General features: G+C 40.8%; 2 protein-coding genes across 3 annotated transcripts in view; one reads left to right on the top strand and one right to left on the bottom strand.

Moving 5' to 3' along the window:
• Positions 1-1,344: 1,344 nt before the first annotated feature.
• Positions 1,345-15,691, top strand: acvr1ba (activin A receptor type 1Ba). The gene is made up of 9 exons (XM_063463764.1): positions 1,345-1,520; positions 11,094-11,330; positions 11,479-11,739; positions 11,881-12,111; positions 12,340-12,507; positions 12,604-12,760; positions 13,477-13,601; positions 13,697-13,827; positions 14,435-15,691. Exons 1-9 carry the CDS (start codon positions 1,457-1,459, stop codon positions 14,558-14,560), a joined length of 1,500 nt encoding a protein of 499 aa, XP_063319834.1. The 5' UTR covers positions 1,345-1,456; the 3' UTR covers positions 14,561-15,691.
• Positions 15,692-18,306: 2,615 nt separating this feature from the next.
• kmt2d (lysine (K)-specific methyltransferase 2D) overlaps positions 18,307-22,297 on the bottom strand; it is a 32,703-nt gene continuing 28,712 nt past the window's right edge. For both annotated transcript variants that reach the window (XM_063464226.1, XM_063464227.1), the window contains exons 52-55: positions 21,965-22,250; positions 21,751-21,824; positions 21,536-21,644; positions 18,307-21,456 (exon numbers count right to left, since the gene is read on the bottom strand). In XM_063464226.1, coding sequence (XP_063320296.1) covers positions 21,364-21,456; positions 21,536-21,644; positions 21,751-21,824; positions 21,965-22,250 — 562 coding nt within the window. In that variant the 3' untranslated portion in view covers positions 18,307-21,363. The remainder of the gene's footprint in view (positions 21,457-21,535; positions 21,645-21,750; positions 21,825-21,964; positions 22,251-22,297) is intronic.

Below are 22,297 nucleotides of genomic sequence, written 5' to 3'. Positions count from 1 at the left end.
CTCTTATGCAGATTTAAACCAGATTTACCTCTTGCGCTTTGATCAGGGAAAAGCAAACGAGTATACATTTGTCAGATGTTGTTCCCCATGGCTGTAATATCAGTGAGGGATTTGTCTGATAATGAATCAATCACTGAATATGGGTGGATAAACATCTGAGTGCAGCAGAGTATTACTAATCTAATTTCAGTCAAATGCAGGGAGGCTTAGAATCATCTCCTCTCATGGGGCCTGCGATTTCAAGTTCTGCATCCAAATCACAATCCATGATAAGATAAAGGTTTTGTCACTCACACTGGTTTCCTGGTCCGTTTCCATTAGATCACCGTTCCTATGAAGAAGCTTGGTGACTTCACAGCATGAAACTTTGACAGAACATTGTGTTAACAGTTGTGACTTTATGTCAAACTTTTAAGTGTTTTTAAACGATCACCATGTAAAAGGTGTTATTTTGTTTCATGTTTGTTTTACCTGATGAATTTAAGTGTTGAGCAATAATTCTAATGAAAAGCAGTTTGACCCAGTTAGATCCTTAAATAGATTTTTGTTCACCAAAAGTACAGCTATGAGTAATAAACGCAATCGGCACAGCATATTTGCTGAAGATTAATTCATCCTGCAGCTGAAACACATGCATAAAAATAAATAAATAAATTATAGAGCCCTAGATGCACTTTGTTTACACAGATTAAAGCCAGTTGTGGCAACACATTTAGTCACATTTCACAGACATACACACAAACATTATTTTTACACTCAGTTTGTTCACTTGTTGTTTTCTTTCATGTTACATAATACACAGAGCTCAATAAAAAAAAGAAACTTGCTTGAAAATAAATATATTTGAAAAAGTGAACTGAGACATAAAAATTCACAGAAAGAAAACAGATTGATTTCAGTGAAAGCAGCACCTGAGCGTGGTCATACATTTTTAGTAGATAAACCATCAAATGCACAATGTTAGCTATGGACTGAGCTCACAAGGCTCTTTTTTGGTATTATATATAATCATGAAAAACACACTGCAATCAGCCATTACTGGATAGTGAAGATTTGACTTAATATATCCCAGATCATTTTAACATGAATCTTTAGAATATTATCCAGGCATCTAATTTCCAAAAGCACTTTTAATTTTATCATAAATAACACACACAGTGACCACTCCTGCTCTTTAGATGATGTGAAACTGGAAGAAGGCAATTCACCCACCGCTTTATTTACCACACACAGCCTTGACCTCAGGGGCAGAGGGGGACGTGCAGCCCTCAGCCCTCCCCTTTAAACTCGCACGTACACACCCCTTTAAACACGTCACTCGGCTGGCTGGCAGGCTGGCTAGTATCTGGCGGTGGTGGTGTGCGGTTGGACTGTGGTTGTGTTTCAGGTCTGGTCGTGTTGATAACGACACACTTACGACGCATTTCATCGCGGGAGAGATGGGAGTTATGAAGAAATGGCTCTAAAACAAATTGCCCCAACGCTGCTGGCCCTGCTCGGGCTGGTGGCCGTCGGTAATGGTAAGTTTCATCCGAGCACCTCTCCGGCTTTTGTCTCGATGTGTTTTCCTGGACTGGGCATCGCCTGTTGTCGCTAATCGTCATGGCGCTCTCTATCGCGGATTTGGCTAGCCGTGTCTTGTTAGCGTCGACCTCAAAACCACGGCTGCTGTTTGGTTGAACCGGCTGCCGTGCCGTGTTTGATGATTTATCGATATTTTTGGCTTTTATCCGCTGACAAATTCAATTGAGCTGTTGTTGAACACGAGCAGCGAAACCAACCACCACCACAACAACAACAACATGGTGGGGCTGTCTGTTCCGAAGCGCCAGCTAACGTCTGCTAGCTAAAGTTAAATAATGTTGATAAATCTGTGTTATTAAATGGATACGAAACTGATATAAATATGTTTTTATTATTCCGTATGAACAACCCAAGCACGGAATAGTAGTCTACATGGTGCTGTTGATGCTGAGGTTAATCTCTTGTGTGGCTGTTATGCTAACTTATTTACAAAATAGTGTCTTTTTGGCTTGTGACTGCTTATCGCTGTTTTGCTTGGGGACATCGTATAATGATAGCTGGCTGGTTGAATTTGCGTAATGTGGTCAGTTACAGTTTCGTCACATGTTGTGAGGACTGGTTTCCACGCTGGAAGGAGCAGAAAGGAGCCTCTGAATGAAGGCCTAACCTACTTTGTGCATGAAATGTGTTTTCTGAGGGTAAACACTGGCAGCTCTGCCATCGCTTTCCATTTGTAAAGAGTGAAAAGGGTGCTTAGTGGACCCCCACCCCCCCTTTCCTTCCTGCACAGCAGAAAGTGAATGCTGGCATAGGGCGACAGCAGCCGTACATTCAGCCATCCCAGACAGAAGTCAGAGTTGAAGTCTGGGTTCATTGTGATGGAAATGTGGCAAGTGGGGTCTTTTGAGGCGCCAGTTATGGTCCTTCTTCAGTCCGATTCCTCCCCATCTGCTGGAGCAGCTGATGCCCAGCTTCACACAACAGCACCACATCACAATATATCAATATATGTAACAGCACACACAGTACATCACCAAATATTCAGCCAAAGCACAGAGCGTTTGGCCCCTCAGCGCATCTACTCACCTTTAAGTTTGCTCCAAACGTCCCTTCACTTTCATTATGCTTTAGTAGGTTAGACACAAGCATGTCTTGTTTTATGAAAAACTCTGTTCTCTTCCTTTGAGTTTTGCACCTTTGTTTCAACTTGCCACTCACTGGATACACTTATTATTAAAATGATCCGTGTGCCAGGGGGAAAAAAATTATCTTGGCTTCATTTGTTATCCATTAAAGTGTACTGTGCTAAACAATTGAGTCATCCTTCCGAGAATCATAAAAACTGTTCCTCCCCCACTAGTTTAGATAAGGGCGCAGTACACTAAGGTTGATCAGTTCAACACGGCATGCTGGGAAAATTGTCACACCTGAGTGGCCAGTTTGTTTGCCTGGGTTACACCAACATTAACAGAGATGTGTGAGGGGGAGAGTTGGGGGTGGGTCTGTGACTGGTGCAGACACACACAGTGATAATGGGTCTGTCCATCTGGCAGGGTCTGTCATGCAAGGGGGGCCACGAGTCTATCATGAGCTGCTTTCTCCCTATGTAATGGATTACACCATGCACACGCTGAAACCAGACAAACCTGAAAGCTGCTTCGCTGGAGCAGATTCCAGGCCTGCACGAGTATGTTTTTGTGAGAATATGCTTTACTCACAGGTTTGAATCTGTCACGTGTTGTTGACTTCACGAGGATTAGGAGTCACTGGTGTTATGGGCATTACATGTCTGCGTGACGCAGTCAGACTGGGTGAATTGAACAAAGTAGCAATGTGATATGGGCACTGTCAACCACAGTGCCGCTAGGTAGGGCGCGTCCCTCCCCTTCTCTCTACATTCTCCATCTCGCTTATATAAAAGCCTGCTGCTTTGTCAGAATTTAATCTGTACTTTGTTGTCTGTGGTCCCGTTTCTGCTTTCATTCACTTACTTCTAACAGGGTGGTGAAGAAAGCTTTAGTTTGGGTTGTTTTTTTTGTTTGTTTTTTTATCTCTAGGTTAGAGGAAGGCCTTTGGATAGATGAGCTCCTGCTATCTCTTGACCTCTGAACTCACCTTTGGAAGCTCTTCAACATACAATCACCAGGCCTGCCAGACCATTGTCGTTTCCTGATGTGCCTCTTTTCCACTCTTTAGTCATGGATGCATAACCCTGCTGTCTGTCTGTTAAAATGACCGCCGTCTGTCATTCAGACATGGCTTATTAATGTTTCTTCATTTATTTTACACATACAACATTGATGGATAGAACCACATTATCTATTTGCAATACGTGTGAGATTTGGATATCATGCATCCAGTGAGGTATACCATCTGAAGTATGATATCCAGTAGGAGGCAAATAGAGCGTATAATGTTCTTTCCATCATTTATTTAACACATTGAATGTGTTAAATAAATAAATGAACATTAGTGGCCTATGTGTGAATAACAGAATGCATTAGATCAGAGTTTTCTGACTGCAGCATAGTGACCGAACATGAGTGTATTTAGAAGGATTTTTTTTCCCCCCTTCTCATTATGAGCAACTGAGATGCACAGCAGGCAACGGCATGATTCACAGTGGCTTACATCAACACATTGTAATTGCACGCATGCCTATGCATTTATGCAAGTATATAGGTTTCAGAATTAGATAGTAGAGTGTTGTCGGTCTGCTGCTCTTATGGAAAAAGGCCGTAGTGCTCATTAAGATGTAAGGTAGACCTGTTCAGGTGCACTCAGATTAATGGATAACGTTGCGTGTCTGTGGCGTGTGGTTGTGGCTTGAAACTAAAACATGCCTTCCTTTCAGTTTGAACAGGGAACTCACTGTACAGGGGTAAACGGTGCAGGTGCTTGTTTAATGTCAAATTTGATGTGAAAGAGTTCAGGTGGTGGCAGTGTGAGCTAGTCAGTTTGGAACATGTGTATACCTGCCCATTAGATTAGAGCCAGGAGAATGTACAGAGAGGTTGAAACTTTATGGGTTCCAAGGTGTAAGCCCGTAAAGCGAAGACTGTGCGGACAGGGGAGGGGAGATGGACATTTGGATTTCAAGCAAGATTGAGTTTGAAAAGTAGAACGTGTTTTTTGTTTTTTGGGTGTTTTGAAAGGGGGTGTCCTTCTCCCTCAGTGTGTAGCAGTTGTTTAAACCTGTTCTAGATAGTTGTATTGTCTGCCAGATCCCTGCAGCTATATCGTGATCAAATGAAGTTGCATCACATCCTCTGTATAAAATTTCTGGTTGCTTCCTGGCTCAGACACCACCTCCTTTGCAATTTGTGTTTACTAACAATTTCCATAATGTGGCACTGAGCCAGTCAGGGTCAGGTCAGGTCCGGGGTGGTCTAGTTTTCCTTCCATAATGACCAGTGTTGTTAATGACCTCCGTTGGCCCGGAGGCAGAGAGCCCTAATTGCTACAGCAGACAGCATAGCCCCGGACTGACCCGGCTCCTCCATTACTGATGCTAGACCGCAAGAAATTACTATCACTTTAGAGCCAGCCAACTTCTTGGCTGTCCTCTTCTCTTCAATTTACTCTAAAGTACTAGTCTTTGTTTAAAGAGTTTTTGCATATTGTTCATGAACCTGCATTTGTTTCTGTGGCACACAGACATAAGATCTGTGATTTGTCACCGTGCTTCCACAGACTTGATAGTTACATTAATTTATGTCTATAGAGCTAAACTCGACAGCTTCCTCCATTGCATGTCTCTTTGTAGACGCGTTTGATTTGTTTTTCGTTTTTTCTGACTGCTGTTGGAATTTAGATCAGACCCGCACTGCCTTGTAATTTTCTGCTAGAAGGTATGCAGTCTACTTGTCAAGTTTTCTCTAATACTTCGGTGACAATGATTTACTTTGATTGGTGTGATCCAGGGTAGGGCTGTTTTTAAAACTTTTGCTTTTGGAATCCAGTGAGAGTGCCTTCTCTAACTAGCTCTTCAAATACCATTTAACCCTATTTTCTTTCCTGGGCTCAGATAGTGTTGGTAGCTTAAACAGAGCGAAAATTTGTTATGAGTAAGTGTGTGAATATGCAAAGTAGTTGCTTTTTTTGAGCTTTAAAGGTAACTACTGGATTTATGCCAAATCCTCGTGGTGTTCTCGGATCAACGTTGCATTTTGTCTGGGCTGTTTTTATTTTGGTTTCACAATATTATTAGCTTAAGGATTATCTGCAAAATAACTTAATCTGTCTTTTTTCACAATGAAGAGAGTGACATAACTAAAATTAATAATTTTTTTGATGGTTCTTGCCATATGTGAAAAAAAAAATAAATAAATATATATATATATATATATATATATATATATATATATATATATATATATATATATATATATATATATATATATATATATATATATATATATATATATATATATATATATATATATAAATATAAATTAGTCATTCTGATCATTCTTCTCAGTTGTTCATGCAATGAAAATACAAATTACAGCAGAATCAAGGAGTTTTGGAAATAAATTAGCTTTAGTTTTCAGTGTGTCACTTCAGTTTTATTTATGTAACACCAGATCACAACAACAGTTTACCTCAAGGTGCTTAATATTTTAAAGTGAAACCCTACAAAAATCCCCCAGGGGAAAAAAAAAAGCTTGGACGATGAAACTGCCCTTTATGATCAGACACGTGGCAATGGTGGGACAGGGGAAAAACTCCCTTTTTAACAGGAAGAACTTGACATCAAGGCTAAACACAAGCAAACTAAAAATAAGTGTGTAAGTGTCTGCAGTGTATTTGGTGCCAGTTTTCAGAGTTGTTGGTCTGTAAGAAAACTGTGTTTGTGTTTAACAAATAATTGTAACCGAAGAGAAAAAAAACTACACTTCTGCAAACATCCAGGATGGGTTTCAAGCAGCTTCAAATGGCACTGACTCATATTACCATGGTATATTTTAGAAATCAGTTTGAGAATCTGAGTGTCTGCAAATCCAAAGTGAACCTGTGCTCACACTCGTGTGCTTTTGAACCCGATCAGAACAACAGACAAGACAGGAAGGGATGTAGCCTCAGGCTGGTGGTTGGTAGACATGGTAGAAGCAGCCTCGGCCCCAGAGACTTTACTTTAGAATCAGATCAGTAATCTGACCCTGAGATGCAGACAAAGGTAATGACTTTCCTCCTTCCCCTAGCATTGATTAGGACACAGTTGTGGTGTGTGCATGTGTATGTTAGCCTGTGTATGTGTGTTGCACTCACACTGTCTGGTGGCGTCTGCTTGTCTTGATCAGCTCTCAGTCTGGTATCTGTATGGATCTAATTTCAGCCAGTGCATTTTGGTAATGGTTCTCCCCTCCCCATACACGCACACGTGCTGATTGTCTGTCTGAGCCCCCAGAAACCCACAGTGTTTGTGTAACCTGCCGCCCTACGCCAAGCACATTTACAGTATTTTCCAATGTCTTTATGTTATCGTACACAGAACTTCACTCGTGTTTTGAGAGCATTGTTTCCACCAAGTCGGTCTGAACGGCGCATGCATCTGCTGAACGCTGTCATCGTGGTTTATGGGTAAAGTTCTGTGGAATGGGGCTGTTCTGTGTTTTATTTCGTTAGGTTCATAGGACCGCCAAATTATGGCAACAATGTTTTAATAATGTTTTCCTGACTGTGTTCTCCATTTCCTGTCTCAACACGAACGGAATGATTGGAACTCCGTGCTAACGGCTCAAAGGGATTGCATTTAGGCTCTGCTCTCCCTGTTTTTGTCATGTGTTCCCTTTTCTGCTCCCTCCCATAAGTTAAAGTCTAGACTGGGTTTTAATGACAGTCGCAGCTGGTCACTTGGGCAGACCTCAATCGCAGCTGGGGGGCCCCGTGAGCCCTGTTTGCCCCCTCCCCCTCTGTATTGTCCTTCCCAAATGGGGACCAACCCCCATCCTGTCTGGCCCAGAGCAGCTCCCCCAAACATCGGGGTTGTTACTGGTAACCCCACTCTGCTGTCCCCTGTATGCCACCCATCCCCCCACGCAAAAGTGCACACCCCCCACTCCAGTCTTTGTTCATGTAGGGCCAGTCCAATCCCTCCTCATGTCGCCTTAATCTCCACACAAAGGACCAGTGTAAAGACCACCAATTATGTGGATACAAGAGCAGAGTTCACTCAAACTTCACACACACGGCCTTTTCCTCAGATCCAAGTGTATTTAGGCTTGGTAATATTCCTGCAAGTCTGACTTTGTAACACTTTGGCTCTGAATTTATTGAGATATGCAGAGCGCTGTGTAAACAACACAGCATTGGGATAAATGTTTTTTGTTTGAATTAGTTAAGTAGCAGAACTCCATATTGCCTGATGTTCATCTCGGTTTTTTGGATGGGTTTTTTTGGTTGTTGTTGTTTGTTTTGTTTTTTTTAACCGCTACCTTGTGCCATCTTTTGCAAAGTTTTGTTTGGGGCTGTGATTTAGCAGTTAGATGAATATATTGGCGGGTGAGTGTTGGCTGAATTCTTGAGCAGTTTGTTCTTTTGGAGTGAATTTGAAGGCCATTTTTTTACTATTCTATTTTCGTGGTCTGCCTCCATGAGGATCTAACTTGGCAGATAAAGAACCTGTAAAGCAGGTTTCAAAGCTTGTACTAATGAGTTGAGTCGGCCCATATTTTGCACATTCGTGTCCCTCTTTCAGTTTTTCAGAAAGCAGAGGTGACATTTGAGTGTGTTTTAATGTTTGCTGTCCAGTTGGTATAAATTACATTTGAAAACTAAATCAATAACTGTACGTGTGCCCGTATGGTTTAGTGACGCGTGTTTTTTCCCAGCAGCTTGTTCATTATTAAGAGGATGTGAGAGAAATGTCCTCCACCTAATTGCTTCATCTAGGGCTTTCTGCTTATGACTTTTATTTGTTTTGTTTTTTTGTTTTGTGTTTTTTTTGTCTGTGTTGTTGTTTTTTTTTTGTTTTTGTTGTTTTTTCATCATGCACATATCGATAAATATTACACAGTCACCAGTAGAACCGCTTACGGCTGGTTGACAGATTTTTATATCGCCTAAGCCTGTTTGCTGATTGCATAAATGTTATACATTGTAGTCACAGGGCATTCAACTTACAGGATGTTTTCATTTAGATAAAAGCATTAGTCAGTAATGAAACATCAGATCATTTTATCTAAACTTGTGAATCAATCACCATCAAGTTAATAATAAATATCCTCTCATGTTTTTGCTGTGCTGAACACACATAATGTTTTTGCTTCTCAGCGTGGAAGCGGGCTACACATGGTATAGTCATAAGGTAGCCCTAAATGAAAGGGAGGACTTCCCACAAACCAAACTCTTGGTAGGCCGCAAACCATCCATGGTAGAGTTGAGAAGCAAATGTGTGTGTTTTCAGCCATGTTTGGTTTCCTTCCTGAGCTTCTGTCTGTGTGTCTGTGTGCCATCTGTCTTACCACACACAGACTCTCCAGTGATGAATGTGCCTTTTCATTTCAGATCACCGTGTTCTTGTCAGATCACTCCTGTTAGCTCATTATCGTGTATTGGTGCAATATGTTTGTCATGAAAAAAACTTTTATAGCCTTCAATTTGAGTTTTGTGAGGCGATTCGGTCTGGTTTACAATCCTAAGTGTGGTGAGGAGGCGCTTTGTCTTAAAATGTGCTGTGTGTGTATTTCCTTTTAAATGCTGCTCATGCTTTTGAGAACGTATTGATGAAAATGGCTCTTGTCTGGATTCACTTGGTAAAAATTTGATATGCTTTACTGAAAAGCCATAAACGGTAGACATGAAGGAGAGATGGTCCTGGTGGAAAGAGGTGTTTCAGGTTGTCTGAATGTTGATGGAAGTAATGTGTCATCCTGCATTTAAACCTACAGCCATGACTCCTGTCATCGGTTTTATTTTGTTAAACTATTTGCCACGCATTAGCCTGATGTGGCAAAGGGCTTGTTTTTCTCTTTTTATCAGGCCCAGCCTGCTTTACCTCTGTGTAATCTGCAGGAAATTCCATCTGCATGCGAACTTGAGTGAAATTTGGACACACTCAGCATTGAGTTCCTGTCACTTTCCCACTCACCTCCTCAAGAACAAGACATGCACGCACGCACACACAAACACTAACCAGATGTGAAATATTACTGAAACTCTGCTTCAAGTGTTCCACATTTCCAGTTACTACTCAGTGAACAAGCATAGACACATCAGCGTACACGCTACATGCAAAAAATGCTCCCACGCAGAAATAAACCTTCAAGAGTTCAGGAGAAACCACTCCTATGACACCACGGTTTGTGGTTTAGGCCACTTGGATGTTACATGCAGATGTTGCAATAAGTATATCACTCATTGAATTTTTTTTCTTTTTTTATTTATCCAAACCATATTAAGCAACTACTCTGCTAGTTGGTTAATTTGCTGGAATCTGCTGACACCTTTTGTCCGACCTCTTCGTTGGTTCAAAAAGAGAAGATCACTGAGCTCATCTGGTCAAAGAAGCCCTTTAGTATAAGACACAGAGGATTAGTGGAATTTTGCCACTCTCAACGTCTTTCTTTCCTCTAGGCTAGGCATTGTCAGCTGTCCGACCAATGTTGAGCCTCTTTTTGAAGAAGAATACGGATTGAAATTCCTCTTCTCTTTGTGTCTCCTCCTGTGTTGTTTTAGGGTATAGTGGTCTTGTCTTTGTTAATTCCACAGTGATTAGTCTCAAGTGGTCCAGCCTTTGTCTGGCCTCACCCACGGTAGTGTTGACAGTACTTTTTTCATTTTGGGTTTTCCTGTGTAAAATGAACAACCAAAAATAAAAACGGCTCCACATTCCTACAACCAACTAACTATGCCATGCCCTGCTGTGCGCTGTGGTAGGAGTAAACCTTAGAAGAAACTTAATGTGCTGGCCTTGCTCTAAATGAGAAGCATGTGTGGTATGACTCGAAATTACATTTCACTCCAAATCTAATCAGTTTTCAGTTTCTTGCTCTCTGGATTGCTCAACCAGTACTGGTTCTGTTTTAGATGTGGCAGGCACTGACCTCATTTGTTTGCGTGTATATGGACCACCATAGTTTTATTATGACAGCGGCAGGAGTTCCAGTGTGTCACCTTTTAATAGGTTCCTGCGTAGAAGTGTGCTGTGTTTAATAAAACTCTGGTCTCATTAGCTGAAACAGTGGCGGCTCTCGGTGTCGATGTGAAAAAGACAGGAGAGGAATGGAGCAGAATGCTGCATTGGGGATTTGGCAGGAGCCCTCTCCCCTTGTTGAGTTTCACTTTGTCTGTCCCAATGGGCAGGACTGTCTCCACCCTGCGTGTCTGGGTTCATCTGCAGTGAAGGATCTGATTTCAGGGCCGCCAGGGCCGTCTGGCTGCTTCTGCTGAACACTAAGGATCTGTGTCTGCACGTCATAATATGCCCACAATTGAAAGGGACACTCATTACATTTTGTATTGAAACAGTGGTGTATGCTTGCCCCCTGCTGGGCACAATGGAGAAGTGAACTCGAGGACTCTGTAACCTCATGGTGATAAACTTCTTTTCTTTTTCTCTCTCTCAGCTTTACGTTGCAACTGCACAAACTGTGAGAAGACTGGCTATGAGTGCGAGACAGACGGTGCCTGCATGGCTTCAACTTATTATGTCAATGGGAAGGAGGAACACGTACGTGTCTGCATCAACCAGGACAGCCTGGTCCCCCCTGGGCAACCGTTCTACTGTTTGAGTGCTGAAGGTTTCTTCAATACTCACTGCTGCTATGTAGATTACTGCAACAGTATTGACCTGAAAGTCCCAGGTGAGACCTCATTAAATACTTTAGAGCTGTTTCAGTTCAATTGTGACTGTTTATTTATTTTTATTTATTTATTTTTTTTATTTGTTGTTGTTGTTGTTTTTTTGTTTTTTTTTTAACCCTTTTCTTTTGTTTTGTTTTGTCTTCTTAGTCCCAACCAAAGGGGGTGAATGGTCAACCCAAGTGAGCAACTGGGGGCCAGTGGAGCTGGTGGCAGTGATTGCAGGGCCCGTGTTCCTGCTCTGTGTGTTGCTGATGGTCGGGGTGTTCCTGTTCCAGTATCACCAGAGGGCCTACAGCCACAGACAAAGGCTGGAGGTAGAAGATCCCTCCTGTGACCATCTATACTTGGCCAAGGATAAGACGCTCCAGGACCTAATCTACGACATGTCCACCTCTGGATCAGGCTCTGGTCAGTATGCAAGAGCAGTAGCTTCCATACGTCCTTAGATATATCAGTATGCCCAAATGAGCAACATTCACCATAACAGTGTGAGGATACTTATAAGGGAACTCTTGTTGATTTGTTGCCTGTCTGTTTCCCCCTCTGCAGGTTTGCCCCTGTTTGTGCAGCGGACTGTGGCCAGGACTATTGTGCTGCAGGAAATAATAGGAAAAGGTCGCTTTGGGGAGGTGTGGCGCGGGAAGTGGAGGGGAGGCGATGTAGCAGTGAAAATCTTCTCATCCAGAGAGGAGCGCTCCTGGTTCAGAGAGGCTGAAATCTACCAGACAATCATGTTACGGCATGAAAATATCCTAGGATTTATTGCAGCAGACAACAAAGGTGAGGACAGCTGTTGGCTATATGAAGACTGGAATCGTTCACATTTGGCTTTTTTTTTCTTTCTTTTTTTTTTTTTTTTGTTAAATAAAACGAACAATACAAGAAGACTGCTTTAAACAACCCTCAACAGTAAAAGTTTAGGCCTTTTCAAAATAAAATGTTTTACAAGCTCGCTGCTGTAAGTAGAGTAGATTATTTGATTGATGTTATTAATTTGTTCCCTTTCAGACAACGGCACTTGGACTCAACTCTGGCTGGTGTCAGACTATCATGAGCATGGCTCACTTTTTGACTACCTGAATCGCTACTCTGTCACCATTGAGGGGATGATCAAATTGGCTCTATCAGCTGCCAGCGGCTTGGCACACCTACACATGGAGATCCTAGGCACTCAGGGTGGGACTTTCATGTTTGTAGAGTGGATATGTTATATGTAAAGGGCGAGCATGTTCTTGATGCAAGTGTAATGCTGTTGTGTTGGTCCTCGTGCAGGTAAACCTGGCATTGCTCACCGTGACCTCAAGTCCAAAAATATTCTGGTTAAGAAGAACGGCACGTGTGCTATAGCTGACCTTGGTCTGGCAGTCCGCCATGAGTCTATCACAGACACGATCGATATTGCACCGAATCAGCGCGTGGGCACTAAGAGGTAAATGTTTCCATACTTATCAGCACTCAAGTAGATAAAGCGCGCAGGGGATTTTACAGGTCTTCCCTGAGGCCTTAAAGAATACATCTGACAACTTTCTTTCTTTTTTTTTCTTCTAATACTTTGAATATCAGAAAGTAAAAACTTTGAAAAGCTGGATTTTAGTTTTCTGACTTTTTCATAATTCTAGTCACTCTTGGATGTAATACCCTGTTATACGCTGCACCACAGAAATGGGAGACCATGGTAGAACTTTGAGTGAGATAGATGTACTGTGATGTAGAGTGTAAAAGATGGCAGTAGCTACAATGACCACACAGTGGTTTGCCAAGTCCTGTTTTAAAGCCTTAAGATGTGAGTTTTCTCAGTGGCTGTCTTGGTGATCTTAAACTGCATCCTCAATTAGTGAGGAGAGCTGACTGTGAAACTGCATGCTCATTGGCCAACAACTTGGCATATTGCAAAATTCAACATGACCAGAAACGAGTCACTGAGGGCAGAAGGTGATCAGGAAAGTGTTTACTGGGGCGAAGCGTGAGGACTGTTTTTTCTCATATACTGAGGACCAGAAATCTTTTTTTGCAGCCATAGGTATCGCCCCCTAGTGGGCATTACAAAGAATGAAAGTTTGAGACTTGTTGGCAGGCTGTTATCTTACTTCAGTTTCTATTAGTGGTGCTAAAGTTGTTGTTCATGCTGTGTGTGTCCACCCTCAGGTATATGGCTCCAGAAGTCCTGGACGAATCCATAAACATGAAACACTTTGACTCCTTCAAGTGTGCTGACATTTATGCACTGGGCCTGGTGTATTGGGAGATTGCGCGTCGCTGCAACACAGGAGGTAAGAGCACAATATAAATAAATATGCTACAATTGGTCAAATAAACAGAAACATGCAATCTGAGACTGAAAATGCTTCTCTGTCATGTACTATAGGTATTCATGAGGAGTACCAGCTACCCTACTATGACCTTGTGCCCTCTGACCCGTCCATAGAAGAAATGAGGAAGGTGGTGTGTGACCAGAAACTGAGGCCCAATGTGCCCAATTGGTGGCAGAGCTATGAGGTATTTCACACCATGTATATGAACAGCTGCACTTGTGGTTTCTAAAAATATGTCCAATGGCAGTATATGGAACCAGTTGGGCCGTATTAGTTTGGCAGTACAAGATGTTCTGGTCTACAAGTACAAAGGTAGACTGCCAACTTCTGAGTCAGTGTTGTGGGGGGAGGATTAAAATAGTTTTATCTACTCAGTCGTCCATTGTTAAAATTTTGGGTTCATGATGTCCCTGAGCTGGCTACCAGCAAATAAAGCAAAACTTGGATAAATCAGTTCATTTTTGGATTTATTTTCACTTAAAAAAACAAAACAGAAAAACAGCGTTTTACATAAAGTGTACCCCTATTCTTAGCAGTGGTGCCCTCAATATACAAAATAATTGAGCCAGTCCAACAGTCTGTTATTGCCTTAGTGCAAGGCTCAGTAATCAACATTTAATGTCCCTGATGTAGGTGCACAGGTCTGTCTTAAAGTATACTTTAAACTCTGACAGGTGGATTTTTCTCACACACAGAGGCTGGTTTGAAAAGCACAGATCACGTTTCGTGACTCATTCAAATGTCTGTGGCTATAAGTCATGTTGTAACACTTTTGTCCTTTTGCTGCACAGTCACTGCGCGTGATGGGGAAGATCATGAGGGAGTGCTGGTATGCCAACGGAGCAGCCAGACTGACAGCTCTGCGCATCAAGAAGACTTTGTCTCAGCTCAGCGTGGAGGAGGACGTGAAGATGTGAGCGTACAGGCGGCAGAAAGACACTCTGGAGACGCACAACCAGACAACACTCCCATAGGAAAGAAACACTAAAGACAGACTGCAAATGAAAACCCTGCCAGTTTTAAAGCCACACTCCAAGTTGTGACAAGGCCTACCTCACCTTTTTAGCCAAAACTACTGAGAATCACCCCTTCTCCTCCTCCTCCTGACTTTTCTCTCCCTTCCCCTGCCTCCCTTTAGCTCCTCACGTCTCTTCCTCCTTCCCTCTGACTCCCTTCTCCATGGGCCACAACACTACAGCACTACCACTGTTAATATCATCACACTCAACCTTTCTTTTTTCATCTCCCATGGCAGGAAGTAGAACTCTTGTACAGTGAGAAGAATCTTCTGTTTTTGATCATCTGTTTTCTTTTTTTTCCCTTTTAACCCCTCTGAAATTGTCCATCGATGGACTAAAGTCGTCCAGAAGAGTCGGGCATGTTGTGGGCTTCAAGTTTAGGAACGATTACACATAACTTTCCATTGTGTTGGCCATACAACATCATATTCTGTCGCTGTAAGGAGGGGAAAGAGGCTGAAGCACTGTTTTTTATAGTCGTGTGTGTGTGTGTGTGTGTGTGTGTGTGTGTGTGTATGTGTGTAAAAGGTGTCTGGACTACTAGCATGTTCCCAAGACACTACAATGTCTACTGGTGTAGGCTGTAGTTCATTAGAGAAAATCAGTTATTGGACATGTGGTAATTAAGCATGAACAGCTGGATTGTGCTTTTTTTTTTTTTTTTTTTTTTTCCCTCGTTTTATTCCCTCACTTGAATATTCTTCAAACACAAATTAGTTGCACTCAACTGTAGCTTCCTCATCACATGTGAGACCGGGCAGGTGTCACATAGCAGATGCGGTCCAGTCCTGGCGTTTAGTTTGAAATGTGGCAGGGATAATGTTGAATTTACTTTCTTTTTTTTTTTCTTGGGATGGTTTTATTTATTTGTTCATAGTTTTTACTACATAATGATGAACACTGTGAGATGAGATGTGACAAACCACAAAATTAAATGTCGTAGTTCAGTCAAAGTCTTCAGTCGTGGGTTATTGCATTCATTTTTTTTTAAATTTAATTTCTTCTTCTTCTTTTTTTTTTTTTTTTTTTTTTTTTTTTTTTTTTTTTTTTTTTTTTTTTTTAAGTAAAGATGCTGTTTGAAAAATGAATGCAGCCATAACCCTCTGGCGGTGACAGGTGAAGACGTAGTACACACGGTGCAAATAAGAGGCGTATGAAAAGGCAATGAAAAAAATCTTTTCTTTTTTAAATATATATATATTTTTTGTGTAAAAGATCATGATGGGTGTTTTTTCTTCTGGCTTTAACATTAGACACTACTGATGATGGGTACATATGATTTGTATATACAACATGCATTTTGTTTTATTTTTTTCCTTTTATGCCACAAGCTCCAGTGTGACATTTGAACAGTGATTTTAATTGGATGGTACTTTCACGCGTCTGTTTGATCCGTCTATGGTTTCTGACTGTCCGAGGAAAGGATTGCGATATCTGCTGGAATTTGTATTTCACTTGCTCCTCTCATGGTAATTTGGTGGTACTACTGATCCCAGGCCATTTTGCTGCAACTTCCTTATTTTTTTTACTTTTTTTTAATTTTGTTTTTTTAATTTAAATCTATATAAACACAACTATTGCAATTGCTTGTTGAGCTCTTTCAAGAGCCCAGTAATGCAGATCTGTTTCTACATACGTCTTCTGGGGTGACATCTTTCTCAATGACACTGGAATACTTAGGAGCTTCTTGTAAACCTTACTATTCTGATACTGCCACTGGCAGTTTATTCAGAAATCCAGACGATTGCTGACAGTTCGCGCACAGGGAACATATGGTTAGATGTAAAATGTAGTTGGGAGTCTTACTGTCAAAGACTGACATGCTGTAAAGAGAAACTGCATGTTTTCATTCTACGTCTGCCTTTGTGAGTCTGTCTCCAGACGAGACTATGAAAGTATTACACTGACATTTGTCACCATCGGGCTCTGCACTGTTATGTCCACAAGGGCGATTAGTTAACGTTAGTTACGCCATCACTTGATCCAGAATCCATGTGTCATGTTGGTATCCATTTTTTGCATGCTGTCTCAAACACTGGGTCCTCTGCATTGAGGTAGATAAACTTAAGTGATGTTGGGTTTTTTTGTTTGTTTGTTTTTGTTCCCCCCCCCCCCCCCCCCTACCACCACCACCACCATTTCCTGTGTGCTTTTTGTTGTTGTTTTTTATTTTGTTTTGGTTTTTTTTTTGTTTGTGTCGTTGGTTGTGTACCCCAGAAATGTTGCTGCTACTGTTAACATGGGTAGAAGTTCAGCAGGCAGCGGGAAGTGAATAAAAGAGAAGGGAGGGGAAGTGGGAGACTGCTGTCAGTTGAACCAAAATTGTCAAAACACTCCTGTCCATGTTTGGTTTGTTGCCATGGGTATATGACCATCAGACATCCTGTTCATAGGTAATAAAAAATAATATTGTGCAGATCTTTTCAGAATTAGTTCAAAGGTGTATATAGATGATATACAATAAAATCCTCTTTTTCTTATCTGTGACTTTGGCCAGTGCTCATTTAAGATGTTCGGTTTTCTCTTGTTTTTGTTTTTGTTTTTTTTCTTCATAAAGAAGTTAATATTTTAAAATATGGCTTGTGACTAAAGCCAAAATACACTGATGGGGAATTATAAATTACAATATAACTATATTTACATACAAATACTTAGTTAGGTGCACTACAATGACTGGTAACATCTCAGGTTCTTATAGGAAACAATTACAGTGGAAGTACATTTAAGTAGTGCTTAAGTAATAAGTACTGCATGGAGTAAATAATTGTAAGTAGTATTTTAATTACCTGGTAGTTTTACAGAAAAGCAATATTTACCCATCTTACATTATAAATTTGTTATATTGTTTGGGGGCGGGGGGCATATTATGGCGTGACTTGCATTTTCCCCCCCACAGCCATAAAAAGCTTCCTATCTAGTAGGAAGCTGAGGGGGTACCGCTGGCCCATGCCAGTGTTTTTATCTCAGTCATTATGTTGATGTGGATGTTGGATTTTCTATTATTTTTTTACTTAGGACTTATCAGACTGGGCAATGATTTTCCAGTTTTGCTAAGCTGATTCTAGCTTCGGTTTCCTTTCCTTAGCTGACAGGAGCGACACCCAGTGTGGTCTGCTGCTGCTGTAGCCCATCTGCTGTGCTTTCAGAGATGCTCTTCTGCATATACTGGTTCCAGGAACCTGGTTATTTAATTCACTCTTTCAATCCTACCAGCTAAAAGCACACAGCTCACAGACCTTATCCGCTGACAAGGACAATGGCACAACTTGTTTACTTTCTGTTGGCCTGTATGCGAATATAATTTAGATTTTTAAGCAATAAAACATGTTTATTTTAGAGGTTTTTGTTTGGAACTTCAAATCTAAAATCACACTACTCTACAAATGACCAATTTAAGAATTATAACCATGATGGGAGTGCTCTTACTCTGCTTTTTGGCATCATCCTATGGTTTGCACGAGTGCCATGTGAAAGCTATGTTTTCCCAGAATAATTTAGTGGATTTTCTTGGTTCATGCATAGAATAGTAAGGCATCCCTTTACTGACCAGTAGGACCACCACGAGTAAAAACGGTTCATATAACCATCGGTTGACCCAAGTATCAAGCTTTGTGGTCATGTGCTGACAATAGAAAATGAGCACATATTTAAAATGCATTTTATTTTTCCTTTACAAGAAACAAAAGCAGACAAAGAAATAAGATGAAGGGGAAAGGAAGTGGAAAACCAGTATATAAAGAGATGCAACCTCTGGCGTCCTGAAAAAAATATGTACAATTCAAAATAATATCCATATAAAACATGCCACATACAATAAAAATGATCATTATATTTATTCATATTCCCTAAAAGTATCTCTGCTGTACAGATGCAACATCTTTTTTTTTTGTATTTTAAAGTACGTGAGGTTAAAAAGAAAAAAAAAATCAAATTATGAGCAACCTTTATTAAATTATAAGATATGCAGAGAACTTAAATTAAGTTTCAGAGAAGTTAAAAATTATTCAGGCGGAAATCCAGTGAGCGGCATAATGTCTCGTGTTCTTCCCTTGGAATAGAAACATACCAAAAAATATAGATATATATGTATATATATATATCACTGCTTCGGATACTTGATCAATATCTACCACTTCAGAGAAAGTTTCTGTTATACTACGAGAGTGCAATTCATTACCAGGTTAAGTATGGGATTAACTTTGATTATTACATCATAACATACATCAGGCCAAGTAACCATTTCACAATGTTAACCAACACATTCACTTCTATAGGGAAGATATTAAAGGAAAAAAAAAAAGAAAAAGCAAAACACTAACAATATTCTAGGGAATTCAAGATTTGTCCATTCAAGACTATATGAATCCAATTTTGACCGATTAAAGGGGGAGGTTTTGGTAAATCAACAAGCAGTAGCATAAATAAAAAGAAAAAAAATAAACATGAACAATATTACATAAATACAAATGCTATGCACCATTGTACTGCTTTATGCAAGAAGTGATTTTTCCATGTCTAATTAACGACTCTCTGCGTGAATCCAAACAGCCCCGTTATCACCTCGGCTTCTCGTCGTGTCCGAATAGAGAATCCCGGACATTTTCCTCACATCTATTTTTAACAAACTCACCTGAAAGCTTATAGCAAAAAACACTAATAGAAAAAACAAGTAAATGCAAAACACTCTGGTTCATATACATAAAGATATTAGTTTGCCATTTTACATATATTTATATTTATGTACAGCTTTATCTTTGTTAAAATGATATCCAGTGGTTGATTTTTTTTTCCAATTTTATTTTTCTACACTTTTGACTTTGATTACAAAGGGGCTGGATAAAGAGCTGTTGTCCCCCCCTCCCTCAATGCATATAGTATATTTACAGTTTTTACAACTTTGCATTTTTAAAATCATGTGAGGTCTTAGGTTAAGGGAAGGAGGAACCAAAGTAGTATGGGAAGGTGGAGTTTTAGTAAAGCTCCCTTTAAAGACTTTTTTTTCTCGTTATTCTTACACAGAAATGAAAACAAATGCCCTTTTTTCCAATAAGTCTTTCCCTGCCATCAGTTCAGCCTCGAGGAGACAGTACCAGCACTAGAAAAAGCACACTACAGGGGAAGTAGAAACACTGCAGGCTGTACTCAGGCGGAGGAAGACTTACTACAGTAAAAGTTTAACAACAGTCCATTAAATAATACAGAGAGAGGAAGAGGCATGATTAAAGTTTAAGGTTGACTTGTTGGGGAGTAAAAAACAAACAAAAAAAGAATTAAAGAAAAAAAAAAAAAAAAAAAAAAAAAAAAAAACACTGAATGGGGACAGTAGTCATGCATCTGCTGGCTCCTTTTTTTTTTCCAAACAAGTGGAACTTTCAGGTGTGAAACAACCAGCTAATGGGTACTTGGTTAATTTTGGACCTGCGTGATCCTTGAGCCATTCACTCAAACTCTTACTGTCTTAAGCAACTCAGAAAAAATAAATGTGTATGTTATTGTGCTTTCACACAGCTAATAGCAGGATTTTTTTTGAGATGCATAAATAAGAACACAAAAGCAAAAGCTACATCAATATCCAGGATGATTTGGTGGCATACAGAACACCCACTAAGCTTCTGATTGTGACTTTAATGCAATATCTTATCAAAACTGTCATATAGTTCATTTGTATAAATAATTCATGAATAATAATTATGTTGGCTCATTATTGTAAATCATCATCAGCATAGAGTAGATAGAGCAAACCTGCTGCTTAAGATTCCCTGCTTGTCCGAGAAGGCTAAGCCCATAAAAACAACCCTCCCACCCCCAAAAATCACCATCGCGCCCCCTCCCCAACCCCCCGGAGTATTTCCACAGTAGCAGTTAACAGTTTTTATACAAAGCAGTCACTTCTCGCTAAATCAGTGAGGTAGACTGGGTCCAACTAACCCACCATGGGACTCCACACAGTCAGAACATCTGGTGCGACTGAAGCCACAGATCAATAGTATCTTAAATTTTTTATATTAACTTACTTTTTTCTCCTCTTTTCTTTTTCCTCTCTCCATCGATCACATGTAGTTCTCACACAGAGCCACATCAAGATTGTCTAGCTAGCCAATATCCATGTTGTCGTTATGAGTCATTGATGGGAAAGTGCCTTGTCTGGGAGGTAAGGGGGGGAGGTGTGGTCAGGCGGGACAGGAAATAGGTCCGACTTAAAACATTTAAAAAAAAAAAAAAAAAAAAGTGTCCTTAGTTCATTCTTAACATTTTTAATGGCTTTTTTTTTGTCGAAGCTCCAGATGAGCTCTGCACTACGAGTACTGATATCAGAGGGTCAGAATGTTTTGGTAGATGGTGAGGATCATTTTCCAGCCACTGTAAGCTTATTGAGACCAGAATAGTTGGGAGGGTTTGAAGTGGGGGATGGGGAAGAGGAGGGATTTGGCTGAGGAAAGGGTGATTCAACTACTCCAAACACGAAAGTTAGTCCCACCATCAAGCTTCTGCTGATGAATGGTGGTCGGCTGCTTTTATTGATTAATGCTCTTCAAACCTTTGGCTACAGGTAACACTTTAGTCTTTTAATAGCGGAGGCCAGCCTTCCTCCATATCTTTATGAACAGCTTATGCACTGGCGATGTAGGATTTTCATAGGCTTTGGCGCAGGAGTGTTCTGGTACCAGCAAGAGGGAATTTTCCATCTTTCTGCTTTCTGGTTAGTTCATCCATTTTCGGCAATTCCAGGCTCCGCAGTGGCAAGGGATCTTGTGCTGATCGTCCTCAAAATCAAACTGGTAGTCGTACGTCAGCTGGAATTAGGAGAGAGACAGTTAAAGGCTGCAGATATAGTAGTAGTACAATGAAGGCTGTTTATTTATCACACTGCACCTCCTCTCCTTTAGGAATCCTTCGGCTGGAGATGATGATAATCTTGTCTTCTTTGTCAAACGTTACAACCTCAGCAACACAGTTGGGTGCACAGGAATGGTTGACATAGCTAGTGAGGAGAAGGGAAATGGGGTAAAATAAAATCAATTTGGGGGAAGAAAAAAACATAAAATAAGGGTTTAAAACAAGGTAGCCATGCACAAACAAACACTTACCGGGCTGGGCCACCTGTTAAAGTTGCATCGATCACCTGCTCGTTGTTGATACGGAACATGTAGATCCCTCGGTTCTACGGCAAAAGAGCAAGAGGGACAAAAAGAAAAAAAAAAAAAAAGGTCAGACATGTCCTACAGTTGTAGAAAGTTGAGCGGCACAGCAAACTAAGTTTCTGTACCACCCATTCTCCATCAACTGTTTAAGTTTGAGTACCTGCGCTTCATAGATCTTCTCCCGGCGATTGGCCACCTCGTTGCGTATGACAGTACCAATGTACTCAATAACCATCGTATGCTTCTCCAAATCCTTTGCAGCATATAGCCCCAGGCCCTGAATGCGGGAACGTGCCAAGTACACGTTGTTCTTCCACTCAGTCTTCAAGCGCCGATACTGGGAGGATTTGGAGTGGACAAACTGCTTGCTATATGGTGTGTTGAGCTCTCCAGTGAAGGTACTCTGGTAGGCCTTTGACACACTGGTGCTGTTAAGAGTGTGAGGCCTAAAAAGAAAGCAAAATGAAAGTCTGAATGCTTTGAATTTTACAGG

The sequence above is a fragment of the Pelmatolapia mariae genome, linkage group LG20, assembly GCF_036321145.2.
Source record: "Pelmatolapia mariae isolate MD_Pm_ZW linkage group LG20, Pm_UMD_F_2, whole genome shotgun sequence".
Lineage (NCBI taxonomy): Eukaryota > Metazoa > Chordata > Actinopteri > Cichliformes > Cichlidae > Pelmatolapia > Pelmatolapia mariae.
This window is presented reverse-complemented; position numbering and strand designations above follow the sequence as displayed.